Source organism: Prionailurus bengalensis, chromosome E4, assembly GCF_016509475.1.
Source record: "Prionailurus bengalensis isolate Pbe53 chromosome E4, Fcat_Pben_1.1_paternal_pri, whole genome shotgun sequence".
NCBI classification, from domain to species: domain Eukaryota; kingdom Metazoa; phylum Chordata; class Mammalia; order Carnivora; family Felidae; genus Prionailurus; species Prionailurus bengalensis.
Window position 1 is genome coordinate 54,916,482 of NC_057360.1, and position 12,421 is coordinate 54,928,902.

A 12,421-nucleotide genomic window follows, 5' to 3' on the forward strand; every position below is an offset into this window, starting at 1 on the left:
AAACACATGTGCATATCTATACATATACACATAAATTAAATAAATAAAATAATAAAATGTTTTCTATTAAAAACCTAAAATTACTGCCCCATACTTTTTGGATTAAATATAGATTTCAAGGCTCTTATATGGATGATCCCAACCTAAATTCTCCCTATCTCTTTTGTTTATGTTCTTTCTCCAAGTGGCATCCCAATCTTCTCTCTTCTCTCTCTGCCTGCTTACTCTTCTGAAATATATAAGGAAATCAGACTTCCCCCTCTGAGAGCAGCTCTTAGTCCCTAATGACCCTGGTCTTCATTTGGGATCTTTTTACATGTGTTTTAAACAACATGTTTCTTTATTTGTATCTCACCTCATTGACATCTAGCTAGTTGCTCTAAGTATACCATGTAGTTGTCAGCAGGTCCGATAAATCAGCACAAGAACTTATATGGAAGCAGGGCTTTTCATTTTCAGCATCTGACAGCCATTATGGCTCATCTCCAAGGACACCTCTTCCCACTTTTTTTTTTTTTTCTTTTTTAAAGCATGACTTTTATAGCATGGTATTCAGAGAGAATATATCCCATGAATGCTGGTCAAATTTGCGTTTGTACACTAATCCCAGTCCCCTGTGCCCTAATCTGTTCATTTCCCGTATTTTTGATTCTTGAAACAAGACATCATCTGAGAGTCCTCTTTCTCTTTTGTCCTCCCCAGTACAGTCAACCTTCCACTGATTCCAACTCTTAAAAGTGTTCTATTTTTTTTCCCTTTACTATCACTGCCATAATTCACCTCTCACTTAAGGATGGACTAGAGGTCAGTCAAAGCTAAAAAAACACTGTTACTGAGATCATGTTATCTTGAGAAAGTGTAAATCTAATTGAGTTTCTTCGTTGTTAAAATTCCTCCCATTACTTACCAGGCCTTTAAAACATGCTTACTGCTGTAGCCTCAACCCCCACTTTATGTTCTAGTCATAATGAACTGCATGTACTTTACCAAATACATCCCACTTTGCTCCACAATCCATGCCTTAGCACTTGCTTAAATCATAGCTCCTTTTGGAAATCTTCCCTGACCAATACTTTCCGCTCAGCACACTTCATTTTCATTGTTTGCTTGTCTGCTATTCTAAACTATGGGGCTGCAGGGAAAAGGCACTGCCTTTATTTAGCAATCTTCCCACAGAAAGAATATGCATCTGAGTGACAATAAAAATAGTTACATGGCTGAGTTTAAAATCAAAGAAAGAAATACTTAAAAAAATGATTCAGGAGTGAAAACATCCTCTTTGAAAATTGGTACCTGGGCTGTTGACTGCTGGGTAGACTGATTATATCTAATAGATACTCAAATATTTTTTACAGTGAAGAGAAATCAAGAGAGATGCATCTCATTTTTCTTCCAGGGTTGATGTCTGTCAATAAAAGGCAGACATCAATAAAAGGAGGGGCTTGAACAATCAATCCAAAAAGCTGTAATCTGTAAATAATCCAGAAATGAATACTTAGTCTCCATTACACATACGCTCTCTCCCAGCAACTGAGCAAGATCATCACTTTCAAGTCAAGCTTAGTAGTCCTCAGTCACAATGGCTCAATACTACCATACAAATAATTTTCACTATGGTATTAAAATGCTGTCTTTTTTTTTTTTTTTTTTTGGAAGAAAAGCAGATACAATAAACTTCTCAAAGCCTTCCTGAAACATTTTTTTTGTTTTGAATAATTTTTACTTCCTTAGAAAAATAACATAAATAGCAAACCATCTCTAATAAAAGCCCCATCCTATAAATTTTACCAGATCCTATTCATGTTTTTAATCATATTTATAAGCAAATATATATGTATATACAAAATAATATGTATTATTAAATACATATATATGAAGTCCATGGTCTTCAGTCTACATGATTAAGATGAGGTTAGTCTTACAAATTAAAGTCAAATACTCTTTCCCAGTAAGCAATGTTTTTTTTTTTCTTTTCTGGATCATAGTTCTGAGTCTGGTTTTAAGAACATGCCTAAAAAGATGAACAATGTCAATACTTCCTCATTTCCTACAGTAGCATTAGTTCTGCGTAAAAGAAAAATGATCACTTACCTCTTGATGTTGTCAAAATAGTACTCAACAATGATCATGGTGGTATATCTGCTTTCTAGAATAGGTACATGAGACTAGTTGCCACAGGATCATTGTTTTTCTCATTTGTCTAATGACAAGATCAAGTTTTTCTAGACTGTAAATTAGGTTTTACAATTCCTAAGTGATCAGAATTCCCAGTATTCCACAGACTTCTAAAAAGATCAAGCCATATCTGTTGAAGTGCTACCAATTTTTGATTCTTAAGAATCAAAATAAACTGATGAATTGTGACACTAAAAAGCACCAAAGCTAAAGCTCTATAATTAAACAAATAAATAATTACAAATCCAATTCTATGAGTTCTAAATGTGCTGTTATTCAAAAGTGCATTCTTCCCCATTGAAAAGCCATTTCCTTTTCTCTTTATAGCTGAAAATTAAGTCTTTAAAACACAATGGAAAGACTTTGTTTAAATCAAATAAGCAATTTTGTTTTGTGTTAAACACCATAAATTATAAAGAAATGTAAGGATGGTTAAACAGGAATATCACTATGATTATATTTTGTATTATTATAATTTATAATTATTTTAAAGTAGAATTAAAATACAAAATACGTTCAAGCACAAACAATGGAGACACATATTTTTATATTTAGAGAATATAAAAGTCACCTTTCACTCATGAGTTCGTCTGAGACTTTTTGCTCTTCGTAGTCCATTTTGTCCTTACTGGTCTGGCTTATTTCCTCACTTTCTAAAACTACTCCTTCATCTTGGATTTTTGGTCCTTGTCTAATTATTTTCAATTTCCTTTTTTTGACTTTGTTCTTGGTAAACTCTTGATATTGGTAAGCTCTATCACTGTCCATGTCCTGATCTCTACAACCTTCAAGGGGCTGGGTCATTGTCCGTTTGTTAGAGATGTCCTGTGGGAGGTCCACGGCCATGCGTTTTACCTTTCTCCTTCTGCGCAGAGTTCTGTTCCCAAGGTTGTCCACGGCAAAGTCAGATTCGTGCCACAGAGGTCTTTTTCCTCGTACATTATTATTTAAGTTTGATGATGGCCTGCGCTTAGCCACTAACATTTGGTCATCAGAGTCACTGTGATCTTTTTTATTATTATTGTGATTCTCTCTATAGTCCTTGCTTGGTTCCTCTAAACTAGAGTCAGAGCCTTCACTTAAGCAGTGACCAGTCTCCCATGGGTGGTGAACATTATATGATCTCCGTTTTCTCCCTCTCCTTTTCCTTGCCTGGCGTTTCAGAGGGCAAGATATACTTCGAGAATGATCTCCTGTTTCAGCAAATCCACCTCGAGCTTGCTCTGAGCTCTCCTCCAATGCTGAGACAAGATCATGAACCAGTTCTTCCATGGTTCGACTGAAATGCCTACATTTTCAAAAAAAAGAAGAAAAAAAATTAAAGAAAATAGTATTAACTGCATTAACCTAGTTTATTACAGCAGACAATTCACTCTAAATCTAAAATTAATAGTTATTATAAAGAAATGTTTAAAAGCTATTTAATTTTTCTATCCCAGATAGTTTCAAATATTCTGACTCATTTTAAGCTCCTTTTTCATATGTAAGTTCTTTTATTAAACATACGAATTACTTCAAGATAGAGTAAGCATAATATCAGCAATGAAAGATCCCAGTAATTTCCTATTTTTACTGTGTAATTATAGAAAAGTTATTTCTGCTTAAATCCCTGCTCATTAGTCTACTCCTGCCCTTTCCCTAGAGCCAGTTTTGCTAGAACAGATATGGAGAGAGCTTTCTCAAGCCTTCCTCCAACCACCCCTCCCCCACAGCAATTTCTAAGTGAAGAAGAAAACTGTACAATCCTCTACTCACCACACGCTCTACCCAGTCACCACCATGATATGCGAGGGAGATGGAAAGACTGACAGGTACTTTCAAGATTTGTAATATATGTGAAAGGAGAGTTTAACCAGACACTAGGCATATATTTAGGCCACACTAATCTCATAACTCAGTCAAGCAGAAACTGTTCATACTCAAACTGGAGGCTCACTGGTCTAAAATGGCCCATCATTTTTCTTATAATTCATTCTGAGACAGTCTCTTCGTATTTTTTAAATAAAAAGAAACAAACAAAAACCATTAAACTATGTTACCAGTGAGAAAATGATCTGCTTGTCAGCTAGGATAAGTATTCTTTACGGACTTTTATAAATTATATCGACCCTTTCCAAACCCAACTCCCAAAGATTCTAGATCGGTTGGTGATGGAAAGCCCAAAATTCCAATTTTATTTTGTAAACAGTATAGTTAATTCAAACATGTATCTTTCTTATACAGATCATGAACAATCATTTCTGAGTCTTAGAAGGACCTAGGGATCAAAATAGCCTCAACTACAGAGGTCTATATAACTTCTAAATCTACAGTAGGGGTAGGCACACTTTTCTCTAAAGGGCCAAACAGTAAACTGTTAGGCTTTGCAGTCTATTAGGTCTCTGTCATAGCCACTCAACTTTAGCCACTGTAAGGTGAAAATAGCCCTAGGCAATACATAAATGAATGGCTGTGTTCTAATACAATTTTATTTACAAAACCAAGTGATGGCTGGCTATAGTTTGCTGACCCTGGTTTATATAGTCTCTACAGTCTATAATTTGAGGCATTTGCAAGTTCCTTATAATAATTTTTCATTTTGTGTTTTCATTTGAATAATCTGAACACAAACATACATTTTAATTCAACTGGATTTACTACTTATAAGATGATTCACACATACAGCTTCTAACACAAGAACTTACTATGTGCTCGGCCCATTTTTAAGTGTTTTATATGCATTACCTCATTTCATTCTCACATAATAACCTTATAAGGTGGTATATGAGACACAAAGAGACACAGACATTAAGGGCAATTTGCCCAAAGTGACACACCTAGAAAATGGTAGAAACAGGTTTCAAACTCCAGCAATCTGGTTCTAGAGCCTGAATGCTCAACCAACTGCAGCCAAGAAAGGGATTCTAGTACCACACAATTCCAGTATCCAGTTTGCATTTGTTTATGAGTGATGTAGCAGCAGGTGGTACTATTTTAATTTCTGAGACAGATTTAATATATATCTGCGTAAAGCCAAATGACTCACACTTAGCATTATATTCTTTTGAACAGAAAAGAGGAACGGGAGACCTGAATCAAGGGCAGTATAAGTGGTGGGAGTCAGTTGAATCCAAAGCCCCCGATGCTGTAGTCATCAGTGAAATGTACATTGTGAGCAATTAACTAAATGGACACAGTTTTTTATTAAAAAAAAAAAATTATGTTTATTCATTTTTGAAAGACAGGGAGAGACAGAGCACAAGCAGGGGTGGGGCAGAGAGAGAGGGGGCCACAGAACCTGAAGCAGGCTCCGGGCTCTGAGCTGTCAGCACAGAGCCTGACACAGGGCTTGAACTCACCAACGGTGAGATCATGACCTGAACCGAAGCCGGATGCTCAACCGACTGAGCCACCCAGGCGCCCCGACATCGTCTTTCATTTAATGTGGGCATTGTATTTTCCTGATCTATCTCCTTTAGCATTCTGAATTAACATGGTGACTGAAGTATATATTTTAAATAAACTCTGGAAAGTCACTAAAAGGGTCCTATATATTACTCAGGTTTTAGAACCCTGCATTTGGTTATGAGAAATAGGTGTCACGTAGGAATTAGCATTAAGCCAAAAGAAGGGCTACAATTCTGACTATACTGATAAGCCAAATGGGTCTTTTCTCCATCATCTCTATGTTAATAATCACATTTTTGTTTTCCCTTTATTGCAATAAATATTTTGTTCATTTCCTTGAATACTATTTCTTTGGAAGAAATGTAGTTTGAAAGACCTATGATCTCTGAATATAATATTGCACCTTTAATAAAATTCACTGGACGCCAGCTTAACGTGTACCAGAATAAGGACCTTTGTCTAAAAGAAGACTCGGTATCACCTGGTTCTTAAGTAACTTACTCTTTGGAGACGCAGTTTTCTCATCAATGGGTGAATGACTAGGTCTGATTATTAATATGAAATTAACTCAATGCATGAATGTCATCTACAACTAAAGTTGCAGGTTATTTTGGAAGTTATAATCTAGTGCTTCACCACAAAAAGGAAATGTGGTGGACCTACCACCATTAGATAAAGGTTAGCAATCAGATTCAATCCATTGAAACTTAAGTCTTCAATCAATTTCATTTAAAAAGTATTGTAACAAACAGCTTAAGAAAATAGAACTGGTATTACTAAGAATGAAAGCAAAATTTCTTGATAACATCATTAAAATTGTCACCTTACTTGACTTTGTATTGTTTTTCTCAAGAAAAAAAAAGACATGACATTAAAAAAATTTTAGGGGCGCCGATGTGGCTCAGTTGATTAAGTGTCTGACTTCGGCTTGGGTCATGATCTCACAGTTCATGGGTTCGAGCCCCAGGACGGGCTCTGTGCTGACAGCTTAGAGCCTGGAACCTGCTTTGGATTCTGTCTCCCTCTCTCTCTGCCCCTCCCCCACTCACTCACATATATAACAAACAAATAAACATTAAAAAAAAAAATTAAAAAAAAATTTATCCAGAGAACCCTATTTATGCCATGATGTCACTCAAATAGGGATCAGATACGAATGCCAATGAAGACATTTACTTTAAAAAGACTTTTTAAAAGCCTCACAAAAACACAGAAGAAAATATGCAACATTCAGAGTTAAAATCACTTTTCCCCCCACTTCAGTTTCAACTTCACCAGACTCCCGCAAGTCAAAACCCTTGTTAATGAGCTAGTGATATTATAGTCAGTCACGCTGCTTCACTTCTATCTCTCAGGGAAAACTGGCATCATCTGGCCTCACAGAAATAAAGTCATTATAAGAGATCACATAATCAATAGCTCATTTATTTCCTTTGCCTCGGCAGTTACATTGAAGACCATGGTATGGAAACACTTTATCTTCAAGATATTTTCTTAAATGAGACTTTTCCTATTGAAGAAAGAACCTGAAAATACAGAACTTTTCTGTACAAAAACGTGTTTATTAAGCATTCATAGCTGTAAAGTTTAATTACAGTAAAATTTAGTGAATTACCACTTAGCTAATTTGAATAACATTCATATTTATAAAACAATTTTTCTCCATTTGAAATTCAATGGAAAAGATATCTTTTGAGAATAGTTTGCATTAGGTACAATGTCTAAGATGACAGTTCACTAAGAGTTTTCTTCAAATACTCCAAATAAATAGAATAAGATTATAGTCCCACTATCTATCTAAAGTGGGATTTTGAAAACGACATGACCTGAACAGATAAGCATTTTGGTTTTTCGCAGGTGTATTTGCATTATGCTGAGCAATATAAAACGTATGATCAACCCAAAATTTGATATGCCAGTTTTAGGTAAGAATTTTGTGCCAAGGGTTAAGTTTTTGTCAGTCTTCTTCTAGGCACTATTAAAACATCCAATAAAATGAGTAAATTGTTCTCCCTGGCTTTCTTAACACCAAATTCTAACTCAGACAAAGGCTTTCCTTAAAAACGTATGTTTGAGAGTGAGGATGGTCAATGAATGTAGAAACCTGGTGCTGAGTTTAGAGTTTTCTTTCAAGTGTTTCTTGCTCAAGAAAGAAGACTCAGGACGTGGCCTTAGTCCAAACTCGATGCTCACATGCTCCCACAGGACTAGCAGTTGACTGATGAATCAAATCAAGGGCTCTCATACAGCAGTCAACAATGTACAGGGAGGCATGGCAAAGAAGCCCAAGAAAGCCCAGAAAAACTGATCCCCCAAAAACTGACAGCCAATTACTCCATCAGTGACTTTTCCTTTTTGGAGACTCTATTAGCAATAACTACTATTCCTAAGAGGATAAAATACAGCATGTACAGAAAAATTAGAGAATAATTTCCTTGCCTGGACACTGATAAAAATAACTATATAATAAGATGATAGACATGTGTGTCTTCATAAACCCAACAATTTCATTAAAAAGAAACAAAAATCTTCCATATGTAACAAAAAAGTAACTGACCACAGCTATCAAATACCTAGGTAAGGAAAAAGAAATCAAATGCTCCTTATCACCTAATACATGGTAAAATTCTCCTCTTCATCTCTGTAAAACACAGGATTATTTCTTCTACAAACTTAAGTAACTCTAGCAGTGGAGTGCTAAAACTAATTCACCCACTGCTAAATACAACTACTTAATTGGCTTCTAGCAAGTTAAGGAAATAGCCATTTATTGTTAGTTTCTGCATGAATAAAAATTCAATGTGTACAAAAACAATGTAGGAGGAATACCTAGTCAAGAGCTATGCTGACGAATGTATGCTATGACTGATCACAAACTTAAGAAAATAGTCTTGGAATTACATGTTTTGATATTCATGTTAGCTTTGGCTTAAGATAGGAAGGGTGGTTTGGTCATAAAAGTAAATAGCTAAAGAATACACATTAAAGTTAACACATAATAGTGTAGATCATGACAATGAGTGCCTAAACATGCAAACAGCAGCCTTAGAGATGCTACATCAGGGCTGGCTGGGTGGCTCAGTCAGTTAAGCGTCCAGCTCAGAGTTCCTGAGTTTGAGCCCCACCACGATGGACTCTGCTGACAGTGCAGAGCCTGCCTGGGATTCTCTGTCTCTTTCTCGTTCTGCCTGTCTCCTGCTCATGCTTGCTTTCTCTCTCAAAAATAAATAAATTAAAAAAAAAAAAAAAAGATGCCACATCAAGGGCTAAATTTCATGCCTAATTCAATAAAATATGATTTGTTTGATTAAAATTTCTACTGCTCATAGGAATTTATGCATTTCCGTCTTCAATGGTAACATTATTTGTCAAAATAAGTCTTTATCTCAGTCTAGTAACCTTTAAAATGATTAAAAGAAGTATCTCCTTTTATATACTTTGGGGAAATATTTCTTAGGAAATATAGAATAACCCTAACATTAAATGTTAACATTTAAGCTAGTTTAGAAATTCCTTGACCTACCTAACTTAAACCATTAATCAGAAGTAACCTTTTCTCTCTTCTTGAAAGAGGTAGCATGGAGTTAGGGGAACTTATTATGAAACGTGTAAGTAATTAATTATAACTTTACATTAATATTAGGCAATGCACATGGACCAGAATTCTCTAGGTAGGGGAAAAGGCTGGGAGGAAACTAGAGAACACAAGCTTTAAAGTCAAATCTATGAATGTGGAAACTAAATTTGACTCTATTCCTTAGCTATAGGACCCTAAACAAATTACTTATTTTCAGACTGTTTATTCATCATAAAAATGGTACATTTTCTACCTTGAAGGGATTCTGTGGGATGAGAGTGAATACTTATGTGAGAGTAGTTATTTCATCTTTTAACAACCTCTGTACAGGAATGAGGTGGTCACTGAAATATCAAATCATTCTGCTTTTAAGGTGTAACCACCTTATGAATCCTGAGGATATCATAATGAAAGCACAGACCTTACCCTTTCTGAGTTCTTGAACCACTCTGACTCATGGGAAGAGGGGGGAATAACAGACATTAGCAAAAATCTTGCATATCATTTCAAGACATTCATGCACTCTTTAAAGATTTTCATGAATATTAAAAAAAAAAAACTAAAAATTAATGCTGCATTTCTGACTGACTCCTAACTTAATAATATATAGATACAAGAAAAAATAAATCAAAGAAAGTCATTCCACCAAGTTAGGAGCCACAGGTTCTCCACCAAACAGAAAAGTTCACTGCCAATGGAAGCAAAGGTTCCACGGACTTGAACTTGACTGGAAGTGCTGCTGGCACCTGCTATTTTGTCACTTTTGTTACCACAGGAACAGGCAGAAAGCTTTCTTTCCTCCAAACCCTAGCAGTTAGGCCAAAAATTAAAAATTAACTTAAATTTAAGAAAATCATTCATGGCTTTAGAAAAAAGTCTTTTTCTACTTTCCAAATAGTGAGTTAATAAGGCAAGCTCATTTGCTATTTAAATTTGAAGGTTCTTCTGTTTTTAACTTCATTTAACTTCAAGAGTCATTCAAAACTTTACGCTCTAATCACTTTTGAAACACAAATTGTTGAATAAGAAGTTGTGTAAATGACATAAAGTCAAAGTCTAAAACAAACAAAAATAATTCAGAGTCTAAAAAATAATTCATTCCAATTCTTGTCAATATGCATACATTAGAGCACATCTAGGCAAGTTTCTAATATGGACGAGAGGAGTCTCATTCATTGCTCAAACATGGTAACCAACTATTCAATATTTATTGAATACATAATATATTCTGAATTCTTAGAATAAGAATGAAGACAACTGAATATTAATTACAAGTACCTAGCATAATGCTTGACATGCAACAGATGTTTAAAAAAGATCTGTTGGGGGGCACCTGGATGGTTCAGTAAGTTAACCAGCTGACTTCGGCTCAGGGCATGATCTCACACTGTGTGGGTTCAAGCCCTGCGTCAGGCTCTGTACTGACAGCTTGGAGCCTGGAGCCTGCTTAGGATTCTGCGTCTCCTTCTCTCTCTGCCCCTCCCTCACTCACACTCTTGTCTCTCTCTCGGTCTCTCTCAATAAATAAATAAATAAATATTTTTTAAAAAGAGATCTGTTGGGTGAACAAACCAATGAATGACTGAACAAAAAAACAGGAAAAATATGGCTTCACTAAAAATTTAGACAACCCTGATTTCAAAGTTTCTGCCACATTAACAAGCCAGATACTCTTTAACTTTCTGGCTACCTTTCTAGCACAGCAAATGTGGTGGTAAAGGACAAATTATCAAAGATGTTTTAAAGGTTTCCAGCTTGCCATAAATAAAAATGCTAAAGAGCTAAACTAATATTAATGGGTTACTTGGCCAAAATCACACTGGCCATTGCTTTGATCCCTCATTGTCAAAACAGAAACCTGACTCAAACAAACCTGACAGTATGGAATTGACCTCAAGATAAAAGACAAAAAAAAAAAAGGCAGTTATTTAAAAAATGTACATTTTCCACTATGCCATTTCTTGGACCCAAAGAAAATCCAAATAATAAATAAGAAAGAAACTACAGAAAAAAGGAAATGATCTATAATAAATATAGTTTATAATTTTAAGGTCTTTAAAAAAAAAAGCAAACCACACACATTGAAACAAATAGTATGGCTCAATATATCAGTAATTCAATATTCTCATTATCAAGGACTTAATTGTAAAACGTGTTAGTTCAACCTTTAAAATCTTAAAAACCAGAAATTCACTTTAAATATAAATAATATAAATCACTAATAAGGTAAAAAGTAATAAAAGCGTACCTAAATTATAAATGTGGTTTATCCATTAAATGAATCAAATTTTAAAAGGCAGGTTAACATTATAAGTGCCACAATACTTATGCTTTTTGGCCCCTAATTTCAAAATTGTGTGTGGATGAGGAGTCAGGAAAAGGAGATAGAAACTCTCAGGTATAACGATTTTATAAAAATATAATATAAACCACTTACAAGAACAATTTGCACAAAAGATATATTCATTTCCTGAGGATTTTTATTATTTAATTGTATACAACTTGTCTTCTGTAGCAGTAAATTACAAAATATAATCTCAGTTCTATTTTTCAAACAAATTGTTAAAGGGGTCGATAAATCATCTACTATTTACCCCTTTGGGGCCTAAAACTTGAAAAATCTAATCTCGACATTGGAGAAAAAGTTGAAGTCAAGATGGGAGGTATATACAACAGGAATTCAGGCTGGCTAACCTATCCGGGCATAGTCTTTCCCGTTTAGATATTCCCGTGATATTGTATCTTATTCAGACAAATAGGACGTATACGAGGATGGTGAAGAATTGTTCTAGGTATACCAGCATCACACTGCAAACATGGTACGTGGGCAAGTTACTTAAGCTGTATTTGCTCCTGTTTTGCCATTTCTAAAATGCAAAAAAAAACGACAGCACCCACCTCAAAAGATTTACATGAGATATATGTACATAAAACTCCGCACCAAGGAATCAACCAGTAGTAGCAACCCCAGCGGCACTGGGGCTTCCTTACTGAGAGCAAACTTACGTGCATAGTATGGTAAATGTCTGGTCAATGAATGAAAAAGAAAATTCCATTGAGAACTTTCCAATAAGGGAATGGTTGAGCAGATAAACTAGAAAATCAAGGTTCCAGTTTGCTGGAAAGTGTTCATTCTGGCCAATCAGGCGTGATTTTTCCGAGTTTCATTAAGAAACAATGATTAAGTGCTAAGCACTACGTTATCCTCTGGGCCATGAGAAAAAAATGAATTCTACACCGATAATTGAAAAGAAGATAAGCATTTTAAGAGAACTGAAGGAG

General features: G+C 35.1%; 1 protein-coding gene across 2 annotated transcripts in view; it reads right to left on the reverse strand.

The window, feature by feature from the left end:
- Nucleotides 1-12,421, reverse strand: part of GPATCH2 (G-patch domain containing 2) — a 176,853-nt gene that overhangs the window by 162,756 nt on the left and 1,676 nt on the right. For both annotated transcript variants that reach the window (XM_043568425.1, XM_043568426.1), the window contains exon 2: nt 2,747-3,463. In XM_043568425.1, the coding sequence (XP_043424360.1) occupies nt 2,747-3,463 (717 nt within the window). The remainder of the gene's footprint in view (nt 1-2,746; nt 3,464-12,421) is intronic.